We start from the raw sequence: 13,128 nt of genomic DNA, 5'->3' as shown, positions 1-13,128 counted from the left end.
GGGTTTCTTCAGCTTGAGCAGGAAAAGCGTACGCAGCCCATTTACTATACTCCTTGGTATTCTTCAGGTTCTTGTCGATCAGGATCATCCGCTCGGGTATTGGATCTTGCCAAGAAGGCTCGTTGTTCGTATCTGCCGCGGCAGCATCTACGTGGGTTGCTTCCAACACCTCTAGATCCCTTTCAAGGAGAGTGATTTGATCTCAGAGATAGAGTAACAGTCTAGCATTTAGGTTGCCATACCGGTGAAAGACCATGAAGTCATTGTCAGATGTCAGTAATACTGAATACCCTCGGTACCCGATATCTTTCCAGTATTTTGGGAAGATCCACTGCGGAAGATGTTCGTTACGATGGTCCTACAGGTTATATCGGGATTGGCGGTATCTCCACGGTGTCCATGAGCCTATACCTTTGCGGCTCAAAGGTCCACTACCGGCAGTAATGGAAGCTGTAACTTGGGCACATCAATCTGTCAGAAGCTGACAGTGGGTCAATCTTGGGTTTCGAACCCGGAGCGATGCACCTCTTCGGCTCGAACCATCACTTCTCGACCAAGACTGAGAGACACCTTTGAAGAGTGAGCAGCATTAGCTGTACTACTCTGCAACTTGTGGTTCTTACTGGAGACATGGAGCTTGCAGCAAACGGAGTCCTGTTATGCGGCAAAGGACATTAGCATTACTTGCATGTACGGATTGTTGAGGCTCTACGTGCTGGTCTAGGTATTTGCTAGCCTAGACACCACAGAATCTTCCTGCATTCGGCTGTCGACATTGAGCAAGGAGCATGATGGAGAGAATTAGGAAGAGTATCGGACAGTAAAAAGATCGGCCACGTGTGTTCGTACCAAAGTCCTGTGTGTGGGGCCACATGTTGAAGGCGCACCAGCCCCCTCACCCAAAACGCGACCAGTCTTACCGACTCCACCGTGCACGCAATCCTGCTTGATAGTCATAGCGACATTCGCGCCGCCAGTGCAGCGCGATGCATTTATCTACAGTTCATTCCTGTATGCAGGTGCAGGGAATTGCACCCATCATCCACGCCGCAGCGTTGCAGAGCTGTGCGTCCAGAAGCACCCGAGGGCAAAGAAAGCAAAGACTCCGGCTGTCATTGAACCAGCAAAAGAACCCCCGTGGCACTTCTGGACTGCATATATCACAAAATTTGAAGTCCGTTTGCCTCACCCCGTCGCAGGGACTTCTCGAATCATAAAAGGCTGCTTGTGCAGGCCACCACCATAAGGGCTGAGGTCAATGTCCATCACTTCAATGTCCTTGAACCCATGCTTCTTGTAGAAACCATGACCTACGATGCTAGACTCCAGGTAGATCGGCAAACCCAACTCGTCCGCCTTCTGCTTCCCCCAGTCAATCAGGGCGCTGCCTGCTCCATAACCCTGGAACTCTGGGTCTGTGTGCAGCATATGAAGATCTGACTCGCGTCAGTAAATCACTCGTCACTCATGTCAACATAAAGGCTTGCAGCATACAAATATGCGGTCTATCCCCCATGGTCTCCTTCTTCCTCTCCTCTATGGCTCCGAAGAACGCTATACATGCCTCCGGATTAGTGCCAGACCCAAACTCCATCTTCTTGCTCGGTATGTTGGTTTCCTTAGGCGTCTTGTAGATGTGCCATTTCGAAGACGCGATCATGCGGCCTGATGCTTTGTCGATGGCTTGCATGTAGATCGCTGTGGAGTCATCTTCTCGCATCTGTATCAACCGATCGACACGCTTTTGCTGTGAGTCCGGGGGAAATGGGCCGGGGAAGAGGATGGGGTTTAGGTCGGAGTCCGCGTAGGCGGCTGCTTCAATTATGCAGGCTCGGTGGAGCTCATTGTCGGACACATCGCGTACTACGATCGACATGTTGATACTGGGAACTCGCTACTTGAAGGGTTTGAGATTGTAACGTAGAGTTGTAAAAGAACAAAAGTAGATGCCTGTGGATGTCGGTGTGACTAAGCAGGCTAGCTTGGTGTGGATTGAGCCGCGCTCAAACATCGCCCTTCCGCCCTTGTCATCACTTTCCTCATCCGTCCCATCTCATGCAGCATAATCGACATCCGTTAGAATCTCATCGCCGACCATCGAAAACAAGAAAAATATCGTTGTTGTCGTTGTTGTTGTTGTTGTTGTTGTTGCTGTCCTGAAGACTCCGTGCGCCATGCTTTGAATCACAGGTGTCAATCTCCTAGCTCTGCGTCGAGCTTGTGCTGGTCGAGCTTGTCGTTGACGACGACTTCCTCCTCACATCGTCTTCCGTTAGGATCTGTGTGCTGTCAATACTACTTCTCCAGTATTTCCGGATGCTGTAGATGCTTCCATACTTGTTTCGCGCGAGCCACGATGCCTTCAGCAGCGAGAACAGCGTACGTCTTGCCATGCGGAAGGCTCTGATACGCCATATTCTGGTCCGCCCAACTTCGTCTCCGTCTCACTCGCTTGTTCTCTGAGACGCTCAGATGCTACTCGTTATTAGCGATGCCCTGGATCTGGACATTGAAGGGGCCTACCAGCTTGTATTCATCCATCACGCTAAATCGATTCGGCAGCGATCTACTTGGATCGCTTATGGATGCCATATCAGTCTGCAAGAATCTAAGAGTAGAGAGAGGATATACAAAGAGGAGAATCTGCGCTGTGAAGTGGATACTAGGAGATTGCAGCAAAGATAGGGGTCAGACGGCTGGCGTGTCCTTTGCCAAACCTTCCGTGGTACGCAGCAAACCCCGCACAAGTGAACACAGCAGCTTCGGAGCAGATGAGCACCAAGGGTGGATGCCAACAGCAAGGTGCGAACTTTTCAGGTAACGCAAAATTAGCACTTAGTGATCCCTGCGCAGATCCCGCTGCGTTCCGATGTCATTGCTGTTCTTGTCTAGGTCCTCCTGTTCAGGTTTGCTTTGAGTTTATGTCCATAACATGATGTGGATGCGTCCCAGTCGACTTGGCGACGATTCTTTTATATCCAAACACATTCCCATGTCATGTCACATATCAGAGTTGTACTGCTAAAGAACTACATATACCAGCGTTGTACGACTTAGCAAATAAAAGAGATCGAAGCTATTTGAAGGCATGATGCGATGTAACGCGTGGATATATGCCAGCACTTGGCTAATCAAGAAGTTCACCCCCGTAGCTCTTTCGTAATTTGATGATGACACCTAACCAATTCCAATCCAAATGATCAAGATTTTTCGAGTATTTGCCTTGACCGTGCATGATTCCAGGATTTTTGTGCACAATCACACCGGGACCTACGTCTATCATCATGCACCGACGGTACATCAACTTCGACCCGCGTGGGACTGCTCATCAGAATTTTGATAATAGGCATGAAGACGTTGAAAGCTCGTGATCAAGCTTTTAGGGACGTAACTCTTCTCTGTATCTGATGGCTTCAAGAATGGGTACTGTGATCTGAGAGAGTGTGTGCCTCGTTGCGTTTGGACGTTCATTGCCCTCCCGGTACCTGGATAACTTTATGAGCATCTTTTAGTCCCCAGTTTCCATCTCTGGCAGTCAATCGAGTGCCTCTTGTCGTCCTCAAAAGGTTCCATTATCGTCCTTGCAAGCACGGCTTCCTATACGTAGAAGCCAACATCCAATTGATGAAATTGTTCGTTGTCACGTTTATGCAGATGGACGCCGAGAAAAAGCTAAGCATACCTAACAGTGTTGACCTACCTATTCTGCAATCGTGGAAAAGCGGTGAAGCCCTCTAGTCGTTGTATATAGCATGCGAGAGGATGGTGACCGTCACGGTCAGTAGCACCTTACGCGTCTTCCTGGCCGGTAGATCCTTGCTCTTTCCACGCTCCAGTCGTCTTAGGGACGACTGAGTGCACTTCTCAGCTGATTGGCACATTGACAATCGTTTCGAATACTCTTAGCTGGTTGGCACATCGATAGTCAGCTTAGGTCATCAGTCTTAGTCGGCACATTGACGACTATACTGCTCAAGGCACAGGTCCACCGCATATCGAAGTCAATGGAGATGTTGAACTTCTTAGCATGGATACTTTGAGCGTTTGCACGCCGCGTACTAAGGAGCAGTATGCGCATGTCGTGTTCCTCCACTATCTTGATCCAGTGCGATGACGTGTTGTTAGGCTCAAGCCAGCCTAAATCTCAGGAATTGTAGAAGTTGGGCAAGTTCGTGGGAGCAGTGACGCTTGTGACATGTCCACCCACCTCGTCCCGCTCTTGCATATCCGACCGCCGGTGAGCGACTTTCCATTATGTTTCCGCCCTTCCGGCTTTCGGCCTTATGAGCTGCTGCATGGCAATTTAGACACTCGAGTTTTACTGAATGCCCTCTCTTGTTGTCGTCACCAGAGACCCCTGTGAGCGTCTTTGCAAGCACACGTCCTAATTTGTAGAAGCTAGAACCTAGTCAAATGGATGAATCGGCCGCCAAATCTTCATCTGAAGCTCTTCTGGATTTGCTGTGACTGCAGATCATATGCGTCTTGCTCGATGCGTGATGTGAAACTCGCTCCTTGAGGGCGACTCAAGTGTCCGACCGGATCGTTCGCACCTTCACCTTCGTGGTTTCGCCATCTGAGCTCTTGCCCCCATACTCTCAGAACTATCGTCTCATCTGAATTTGGGTTCGTATTCAGGTTCAGGCTAAACCGCAGGAATACCAAAATCATCCGTCATCTCCAAGACACTCAAATTCGGGGCTGGAGGCGGTGATTCGACTTTGCTCAGCCAGTCCTGTGTAAGGCGGGATTGCTCTTGTATGCACAAGGAGCTGGGCTCGACTGGCCCGCCTGCGTAGTTTAAGCTGATACCTGCATCCCAAAGCCTATTGGGCAATGCAACCTCCCCTTCTATTGCCCAGACCGCAGGCCTTGTTCTCGTCTCGACTCCGATCGCGACCTCGTCGCGGTAGCGTCTCATCTTGTCAGTCCCTCAAGACATCATTGCCCTGCATGAACTAGTCCTCGCAGCTGGCGTTCGACTTCCTTTTCATCACCCGCACCATCAGGACAGGACAGCAGGCTGCGAAGAGCTGAGCAGATGCCCTCGTCCTTTTTCCAAGCACACCTGGTCTGCAGGCACACTCCTTCACCTCAATTGATGACCACATGCGTGTCTCGACTGCGGCGGATTGCAGGTGGTATATGGTGCAGGCTCGAAGTTGATTCCGAGGATCTGTTCGTGCGTCAAGAGCAAGGCAATGCTGAAAGTGCCAGCAGGGGGTATTGCGGTACATCTGTAACATCTTCGGTCTACTTGCTGGGATGCAGAGTAAAAGGACGTGGAGGGCTCGGCAGATGGGTCGTACGCTTTGAGCGGTTTGATGGATGCGAGCAGTTTGATGGATGCGAGCAGTTTGATGGATGCGAGCAGTTTGATGGATGCGAGCAGTTGTGTCCTACCGAAGGACTGGCGCTGTGGAAAGGTAAGACCATTAGGGTCGTTGTGCCTGGATGATGTTATGATCGCAAGCTCTGTTCTGGGTCTGCCACGGCCTGCACTCAGTTCCGCACCAAGTACACTCGACAATCGTGGGATAAGGAAGCCGAGCTTACCATCGATTATGCCTCCTCTATCTTCTCTTTTTGAACGACGTAGGAGATCTATGGGTATGAACGGAGCACCCTGCTCTAGATGTCTACATGTACGCCTCCTGAGGTCCAAACATGCCGCCAAATGCATCAAAACATTTCACTGTGACGTTGCAATCACTGGTCTTCCATCAAGAACTCGATGACAGCCTTGATGAACTCCTCAGGCCTCTCGCTAATGACCCAGTGTCCACAGTCTACGTCCACCAGCTCGAAGCGTGGGAAGAAGCGGCCGATGATGGGCAGCGTCTCATCGCTGACGTAGTGGCTCTTGGTGCCTCGAATAAACAGCGCGCGTTTGCTGAAGCTGTGCTCGTCTGGGTTCGTGAAGGGGAAGTCCGCCATTTTGTCGAGCGACCTGGCCAAAATGTTGACGGGTATCCTCCACTGCATGTGCTCTCCAGGCGCCAGACGCACCAAGTTCGACAATAGGAATTGCCTGACTGGCAGGTCCTTGGCATATGGTTGCATGACCTCATCCGCAGATTTCTGGCTCGTGGGCTTGACCTCCTCCACCTTCTTCATGCCTTCTGCGTATATCGGAAAATCAGACGAGAGGGCGGCGTCGACGGGCGAGTTGTCGACAGAGATGATGTTGGCGCAGCAGGACGGGTCACGCAGGGCCATTGCCATGACAGTCTTGGCGCCCATGGAGTGGCCGATAAGGGTCGAGTTCTTTAGGTTGTGCTTCTTGAGGAAGGCCTCAACATCTTCGGCGAGTGCGTTGTAGTTGTGGACCTTATCGTGGGGCGAGTCGCCGTGGTTTCGTGTATCGATAGCATAGACGGGGCGGGAGAGCTCGCGCGCAAAGACGCTGGATTGTCAGCCAGAAGTCACTGAAACTGCGCTATGAGAGACGTACTTGCTGACGCCCTGATTGTTCCTTTTGCTGCCGAACAGGCCGTGAATGATCACAATGGGGTCACCGTTGGCTTTCCCATTGTTATCGTGAAGCTTGTATGCAAGATCAACGGCCCTTAGGCTCGCAGACGCGTGGAACGAACGCGCCCATGACGGCGATGGAGTCGCGTTGCCGAGCTGTATCCGGATCGCCGGGTTTGTGAGCCCGAGTAGCTTGCTGGGCGGCCGTATGCTGCGGAGTGTCGAATGCATCGTGTGTTTGATGAGGCTGTTCCGCGATCGCGGAACCGAACTTTTCTGGAAGCGAACGTCATCGCGCTAGTGATCTAGCACGCGTGAAGGACCTACAATCTTGACCTGAATGTCGAGCCTCGTGCTGTATCGAACCCTCGATTCACAGTGAACACGTGTTCGTCATGCGACGCCTATCTTATGAGACCGTGCAATGCCCTCCTCAGATCCATACTATAACGAATAATATCCTCAAGAGCTCGAGGGCTTGCATATTTTTATGATCTGAGGAGAAAACCATGTAGATACGGCTCAGGTAGGGAGAGTCCAGGCATCATGACACTCCATGCAGGACTTTGAGTAATAAGGGAGCCCACGAGACCGCACGTGAAGACGGGACGCGCTCGCGTTCGAGGCGCGCCACTGACGCACCGTCCATCACCAACCTCGTCGCAGTCGACATTCCCTACTCTACAACGATACGTGACAGAACCCAATCAGTCAAACTTGTCGAGCGTTTCGAATCGCGGTCTACAAACATGGGAACTGGAAGAATGGCGCCTGCCGTCCCTCGGGCAGCGCGCAACACTCGATCATCTACCCGTTTGCAAACCCAGAAATCATATCAAAATGAATACACATCGAAAGCAAAACACACCGGAAGGGTCCAAAAGAAGCATCTAGATCCCGCGAACAACGCACATAAAACGAACAAGACAGCCACATCTGCACCCAAAGCATCTGCCACCAAATCAGCAGCTCCAGACAAGCTCGACGCCATCTCCGCAAGATCATCCTCCACGACCACTTTCTCTATCGACTCCGACCTCCTCAGCAAGTCCATCGTCTGCTACCGATACATCCCCACCGCCCAAAAGGAGGTTGCTAAGAATACAGCGCACTTCATCTTCACCCACGGCGCAGGCGGCACTCTCTCCGCGCCCGCAGTCGTCAATTTTTGCACCGGCTTTGCTTCCACCTCCTCAACGCCTCTCCTTGCTTTTCAAGGCTCTTCAAATCTCGGTGCACGGGTCAAGGGTTTCCACGCCTGTCACGGCCATCTGGGCAGCGGAGCGAAGGATCTAGTATTTGGAGGGCGAAGTATGGGCGCGCGAGCTGCTGTGATGGCTGCAACTGAGCTTATAGCTGATAGGAAATGGGACGAGAACGGGAAGATGAGGCTGCTGCTTGTGAGCTATCCGCTGCAGGGGCCGAAGGATGTCCGAGACCAGATATTGCTCGATCTGCCGGAGGACACCGATGTCTTATTCGTTGTGGGCGACAGGGACGCGATGTGTCCACTTGATTTGCTGGAGGAAGTCAGGAGGAAGATGGTGGCTAAGTCGAGATTGGTCGTGGTGAGGTCCGCGGATCATGGGATGAAAATTAAACCAGCAAGTCGTACGAAGGAAGTGGGTGAAGAGACGGGCATGGCGGCGGCGAGGTGGTTAAGCGGGGAGATAGAAAGCGGGGGTGAGACACTGTATGTGGACGACGAAGATGAAGAGTAGTCGACCATGGAACGATGCAAAGACATTGAGGCCCTGCTGAATGCCTGTCCTGGTATCATGCCGCTGGTAAATATGGACCCAGCAATCTATGCTGCTGATACTCTGCTCCTGTTCAATCCTCTCTCGCGATCACGACACCTTCGTCCCACTCTGGGTCCTCATCGATGACCCCAGCGAACTCGTCTGACATCAAAAGCTCATCATTGGCGGTCAGCACACCCTTAATGTCGGTCGAGGCGATCTCCTCGTATGCTGTAGTGATGCCCGTGATGCGGCATAGACGCGCAACAGACGCCATCATGACCAAGCCAAACATGGCGAATGGTCCCACAGCAATTAGCTGAGAGAATTGGCTGCCAGGTCTTAGCCTCGCTGCGTGAACCGATATTGAAGAAAAAGTCTTACCAGTACCAGACGTGCACACACTTCTCGTCCCAGTACTTGAGCCTGGTTTCGATCTTGGTAGGGCGCTCGGATTTCTTGCCAGTGTCCATTTCGGAGAGGAGGAGGGCAAGCTGCTTTCGAAAGGCGTGGAGGCTCTTCCACCAATGGCTGCGGCGGTGCTGGTTTCGGTTGCGGGCGAAGAGGTTGTTGAGGAGCTCGTAGATGTCAACCAGCATTTCCCTATCATGCTTTGAGGCATTGAGAAGGGTGTCTGCGGAGATTGTAGCCATTTTGGCGGTTTGGCGGGAGGTAACTGGGGCCATTGTGAAAATTGTAGATGTTGAAGGTCTTTATGGCAGTCGAGATCAGAGATTATGAAGTGCTAGAGATCTCCAGAGCTCGCAACTAGGCTAAGGATGCAAGCTTGCGAATTCCTGATGTCCTGCGGGCTGCCGGGCGCGGATGCGGAAACCTTGCCTGGGCGCAGGCTTGGAGGTATGGAAACCGGGTGGAAACGCAGTTTGCCGTTACAGGGGAGGTCGCTCCGATCGTGATGATGATACAGTGGAGGTGAGGAGTACCCGCATGCTTTAGTTGGCGGTGAGGCAGAAAGTATAGATGGCGCAGGTAGAACGAAGGTGAAGAAGGAAAACGCGCTTGACGTGTGTATGTAGGTACTGAATCGAGAACGCGATTGCGTAGTCGAGCCCGGCACCATCAGCGTAACGGTATGCTCAGGCAGACATTGCTACTCGACACATGATGTAGCCAGATCTGGACCTGCAGGAGTCTGCAGTGAATAAATGGTAGACGGGAGAGGCCAGTCTTATCAGTTTCAGAAGTCTCCGGTCAAATTTTGTAAGCGGTGAAGACTTTGCTAGCACAGGGTCGTCCGCAATGCATTACAAACCTCGCGACACCTAGCGAGATAGCAAATGTGACATCTCTGTCGTACTCTAATGTGAGATGCAAGCAGAGTGTAGCACAGATCCGGGGATGGGGCATATTATAGGGTCTCCCGGAGTAGTCGGGATGCGGAGAGGGGGCGCTCGACAACAGTCTTGTACGGCACCCGCATCAGCGGTAGACCTGAGCCGTAATCCTGAGGATGTGACTATCTAGACCCGGCGAGTGTGATTGATGCGAGCCTGATATGAGGGTGGTACAGGCGTAGATGCTCAAAGCAAGCCGCTCCGGGGTTGATGCTGATGCTACATCAAGGTTTCCTACCAAGATGCATGTGGACGTGATCCGCCTCCCTGCGCACGATGCCCATATACTGAGCTTGAGACACTCGCGAGGAGCCTGTCCCTGTTGGAGATAGTGAGATCGTTCCCCAGTGAACTCGCCAGAGGGGCGGAGGTGGTCAGCCTTGCATTCGGGGCTTGGGCACATGGTTCCGCTCCGCAGCTTCCCCGGCGCGCCGTTGAAGCTGTGCGCGTGGGGTAGCTCCTTCCACCACTGCACGCTCCCTCCTTCCCCCCATCAAATCCAGCCCTTTTTCATGCAGCCCGACCGAAGAGGAAGCTATGACCATGAGGATAGAGCACCATTATCCACCCGGATGACCGAGCTGTCTCTGCTCTCGAAAGCCTGACCCCTTACCCTCAACCTCTACCCCATCCTGCCAATGCAACGTGGCGTGCGCTATCGTCGTATAACCGCAGCCCGTCGAGATCTTCAGCTGAAGCGCGAATGAGCTGGAGATCTTGGGAGACGCATCGCCGCGACACCCAATCCTCGACCTTTCACGCGCGTACAGCCATGAAGCTGAGCAGGGTGCCACCGGCACTACCCTCAAGCTGTCGAATACGTGTCGTACATCTTCGAGAGATCTGAGAAGCTGGGACGATGTTTCTTGGAGCGACCTAAGAGACGGCGACCGCATCTTGAGAAGACGACTCGCACTTTGGCATCCACACCGTAACTTAATCTGACAGCGAGCTGCGTACATTCAACGTCAGACTCGTGTTGAAGACGACATGCGTCTGGGATCCCTCTAAGGGCGTGCGGAATTTCGCAAGCTGAGGGCAGAAGCAGACGGGCGTGCGGATTTGCCTGTGCGTACACTTTCCAAGTGCCAGTAATCCTGCCCGAGTGCGTGAAGGTAGGTGGTGTACACCTGGCACAATGCGTGAGCCCGAAATGCACAGAGGCTTCAACGTTACGGACCTGGAATGATCTGCCGACTACAGTCGTTACACGACAGCGGACTGCACCCCTTCTGGTAATTTGCTTGCACTCAGCCTTCACACCATGACCATGACTTGCTCTGGAAGCGAGCTCCACATCAAGACATGGAGCTCATATTGGAGATGAAACGGGGCTGGGTCTCTTCTTTATGACTTGTGGACCTGGCCGTTCCGAAACAGATAAGCGTAGGCAAGAGCAAGGAGTCATCTGTGCATATACCCGTCCACGAGCAATGAAGCTGTCGACACCAACGTTCAAAAAAAGGAGTATGTAGTAGCTTCGGACACCGTCTGACTTCTTCCGGCATCATGCACGTTGCCGGAGTGTATGGTGGCCCCTCCGCTCAACAATGACGCTGGTCGTGGAATGATTTAACGACTACAGTCGTTGCACGGCAGCGAGTCGCAATCCTTGTGGTATCTCCGACGAGTACAACATTGCTCACGGTCGAGCTCGGAAGGGCTTTACTTATTTGTGGCTGGGAACAGCAGACAGCAGGATGCCGAAACATGATGCCGCCTAGCATGTTGATGGCTTCGATTGCGCTACTGGCGTGTACCACACTCGTGTGCCGCTCATCGATGCCTACGTTGCCACATCCAGCCGAACGTATCGCAAGAGATGGATCTTTGGCGGAGCCTGCCTGAAGGTAGCTTCAGCGGGTCCAAGGTCGATCTCCCCGAAGGGCCCGAAGGATGCTTGTCGACCGCAAAAGCTCGAAGCCGTTATCGCTCGTCTCCCTCTCTTGCTCTCGTTCTCAGTACCGCCTTGTTTCCTGAGAAGTCGTCAGTCAGGCTCATCTTGATCAAAAGCATGGAACGAGCGGAGTCTTCTGGCCTCCCAAGCTCGCACTAAGACTGTGAGGCTTGCCGTTGGGCTACCTTGAAGGGCTTCAGCAGCATATCGACTCGTAGGGGATCATTTCGGATGTCTTCGATGCTCGCAAGAGCAGGCTTGTAGCGGACAATGGGCCTTGCGGCCGGGGTGCGGGGTCCTTCAGGTGCTGTCCGCAAGACCAAACATTCTAGCAAACAAGACCCCATGGCCTATGTACTGTTGAGCGCTCATTGTCTATCACACGATCCCTGTCCCAATCGGCTTCGCTGCCCTCACATGTACCGAACCATGGGTTTGACGGCGAGGTAGGCCTGCGCCCAGGCAAAACACCACTTGCTGACCAGCTCTTCGGCCGAGAGCTCGACAAGGATGCACCTCAGGCCAGTCCAGGTGTCCCCGTATCTCTGCTGGTGGATCTGGTTGGCAGGCTCGCGCTTGTGTAGCCTGCCCAGTTGCTCGAGGCACTCGCGGATGTGGTCTTCTCGCATCTGGCAGCGGTGGAGCTCTCTGCGGTAGACCCAGTCAGCGAGGGCCATCATGGGGACGTCGTGGAAAGGCATGGTCCTTGAGAAGTGCTTCGAGAAGAAGATTATGTGCTTGGAGAGCTGTTTGAGAGTATTGTTCGGTGCGGTGTTGGTGTTGTGAGGAGTTCGTCGGAGTCAAGTTGGGAGCTGCTCCACCACCATACACACGGCGGGCTTCACGAAGGCGTCCGTGCGCTCACCTCCTGTGCTGCAGCATAGTCCCAAGAGCACTAAAAGAGCCGGGAGATGGTACAGCTGTCACGGATTGGAAGACCCTCAGCTGCGCATGGATATCTCATCCCACCTTCACAGTCCCTGTTGCAAGCCACAGCACACTGCAGAGGTGCCTCTCCTGCTGCACAAATTCTGGTGGTGGATCCGAGCACCGGCAGAGCTGCTGCGAGCGCATCAGCAAGCCCTGTGAAGGCTATATAGAAGTCGAATGTCCAGACAGATGAGCCAGACCTTGAACGAGTCACCTGCATGAACATCTGAGATCGCGGGCCCAGGCTGGAGGACTACATCAGCTGCGGAGAGCCTGCTATGAGACTTTTGGGACATGTACATTCGCACGAGCGCTACAAAGGCTTGCATCAACTCCGTGATGTCTACAAGCAGACGAGCAGGAGCATACACATCACGACAAGATCCATATCTCGGACATTTGATAGGGGACGTAATATCATAGTCACAAGGTGTTTGCTCCTGCAAGATGTGTTCGCTGTTTGTTCGTATCCTGCAGCCAACACCAAAGCATTACGGTGATCGTGCACACATGCCAATGGAGGCGGACAGTGCCGTATCTTCTCAGCTCAAACCAAAGAGCTGCACTGAAGACTGAAGAGTCGACATCATGGCTGGTATGAAGATACAAGTCATCATGCAAACAAGAGGAGACATGAGGCTAAGCAAAGCTTTTATTCTATGGAGACGAAGTCTGAGCTACATGATCTGGCACAGAGATTGTATCCATACCCACCATCATACCGAAATCC

The 13,128-nt window shown here is 52.8% G+C and overlaps 8 protein-coding genes across 8 annotated transcripts; 3 read left to right on the top strand and 5 right to left on the bottom strand.

The window, feature by feature from the left end:
* M421DRAFT_415782 (uncharacterized protein) lies at positions 1–839 on the top strand. Its single transcript, XM_033590827.1, has one exon. It carries the CDS (start codon positions 271–273, stop codon positions 442–444), a length of 174 nt encoding a protein of 57 aa, XP_033453686.1. The 5' UTR covers positions 1–270; the 3' UTR covers positions 445–839.
* A 346-nt stretch (positions 840–1,185) lies between these two features.
* On the bottom strand, positions 1,186–1,876 carry M421DRAFT_88654 (acyl-CoA N-acyltransferase; the record flags this gene model as incomplete). The annotated part of the gene is made up of 2 exons (XM_033597685.1): positions 1,186–1,436; positions 1,495–1,876. The coding sequence occupies 2 exons, from the start codon at positions 1,874–1,876 to the stop codon at positions 1,186–1,188; spliced, it is 633 nt and encodes a 210-aa protein (XP_033453685.1).
* A 667-nt stretch (positions 1,877–2,543) lies between these two features.
* M421DRAFT_415779 (uncharacterized protein) lies at positions 2,544–3,073 on the top strand (the record flags this gene model as incomplete). Its single annotated transcript, XM_033590826.1, has 1 exon — positions 2,544–3,073. A coding segment is annotated over exon 1 (160 nt), but the record flags the coding sequence as incomplete, so codon positions are not given.
* Positions 3,074–5,005: 1,932 nt separating this feature from the next.
* M421DRAFT_197264 (uncharacterized protein) lies at positions 5,006–5,821 on the bottom strand. Its single transcript, XM_033588067.1, has one exon. The coding sequence runs from the start codon at positions 5,681–5,683 to the stop codon at positions 5,090–5,092; it is 594 nt and encodes a 197-aa protein (XP_033453683.1). The 5' UTR covers positions 5,684–5,821; the 3' UTR covers positions 5,006–5,089.
* On the bottom strand, positions 5,452–6,972 carry M421DRAFT_197259 (mitochondrial hydrolase). Its single transcript, XM_033588066.1, has 3 exons — positions 6,455–6,972; positions 5,557–6,406; positions 5,452–5,486 (listed from the first exon to the last, which is right to left on the bottom strand). The coding sequence occupies exons 1-2, from the start codon at positions 6,703–6,705 to the stop codon at positions 5,710–5,712; spliced, it is 948 nt and encodes a 315-aa protein (XP_033453682.1). The 5' UTR covers positions 6,706–6,972; the 3' UTR covers positions 5,452–5,486; positions 5,557–5,709.
* A 10-nt stretch (positions 6,973–6,982) lies between these two features.
* M421DRAFT_415776 (uncharacterized protein) lies at positions 6,983–8,469 on the top strand. Its single transcript, XM_033590825.1, has one exon. The coding sequence runs from the start codon at positions 7,224–7,226 to the stop codon at positions 8,193–8,195; it is 972 nt and encodes a 323-aa protein (XP_033453681.1). The 5' UTR covers positions 6,983–7,223; the 3' UTR covers positions 8,196–8,469.
* On the bottom strand, positions 8,308–8,869 carry M421DRAFT_97585 (uncharacterized protein; the record flags this gene model as incomplete). Its single annotated transcript, XM_033598518.1, has 2 exons — positions 8,308–8,548; positions 8,601–8,869. 2 exons carry the CDS (start codon positions 8,867–8,869, stop codon positions 8,308–8,310), a joined length of 510 nt encoding a protein of 169 aa, XP_033453680.1.
* A 2,488-nt stretch (positions 8,870–11,357) lies between these two features.
* Positions 11,358–12,169, bottom strand: M421DRAFT_88650 (uncharacterized protein; the record flags this gene model as incomplete). The annotated part of the gene is made up of 2 exons (XM_033597684.1): positions 11,358–11,547; positions 11,886–12,169. 2 exons carry the CDS (start codon positions 12,167–12,169, stop codon positions 11,358–11,360), a joined length of 474 nt encoding a protein of 157 aa, XP_033453679.1.
* Positions 12,170–13,128: the final 959 nt, after the last annotated feature.

Source organism: Didymella exigua, assembly GCF_010094145.1.
Source record: "Didymella exigua CBS 183.55 unplaced genomic scaffold M421scaffold_2, whole genome shotgun sequence".
Classification (NCBI taxonomy): Eukaryota; Fungi; Ascomycota; class Dothideomycetes; order Pleosporales; family Didymellaceae; genus Didymella; species Didymella exigua.
The sequence above is the reverse complement of the archived record's forward strand: the minus strand, read 5'-3'. Positions and strand labels throughout refer to the sequence as shown.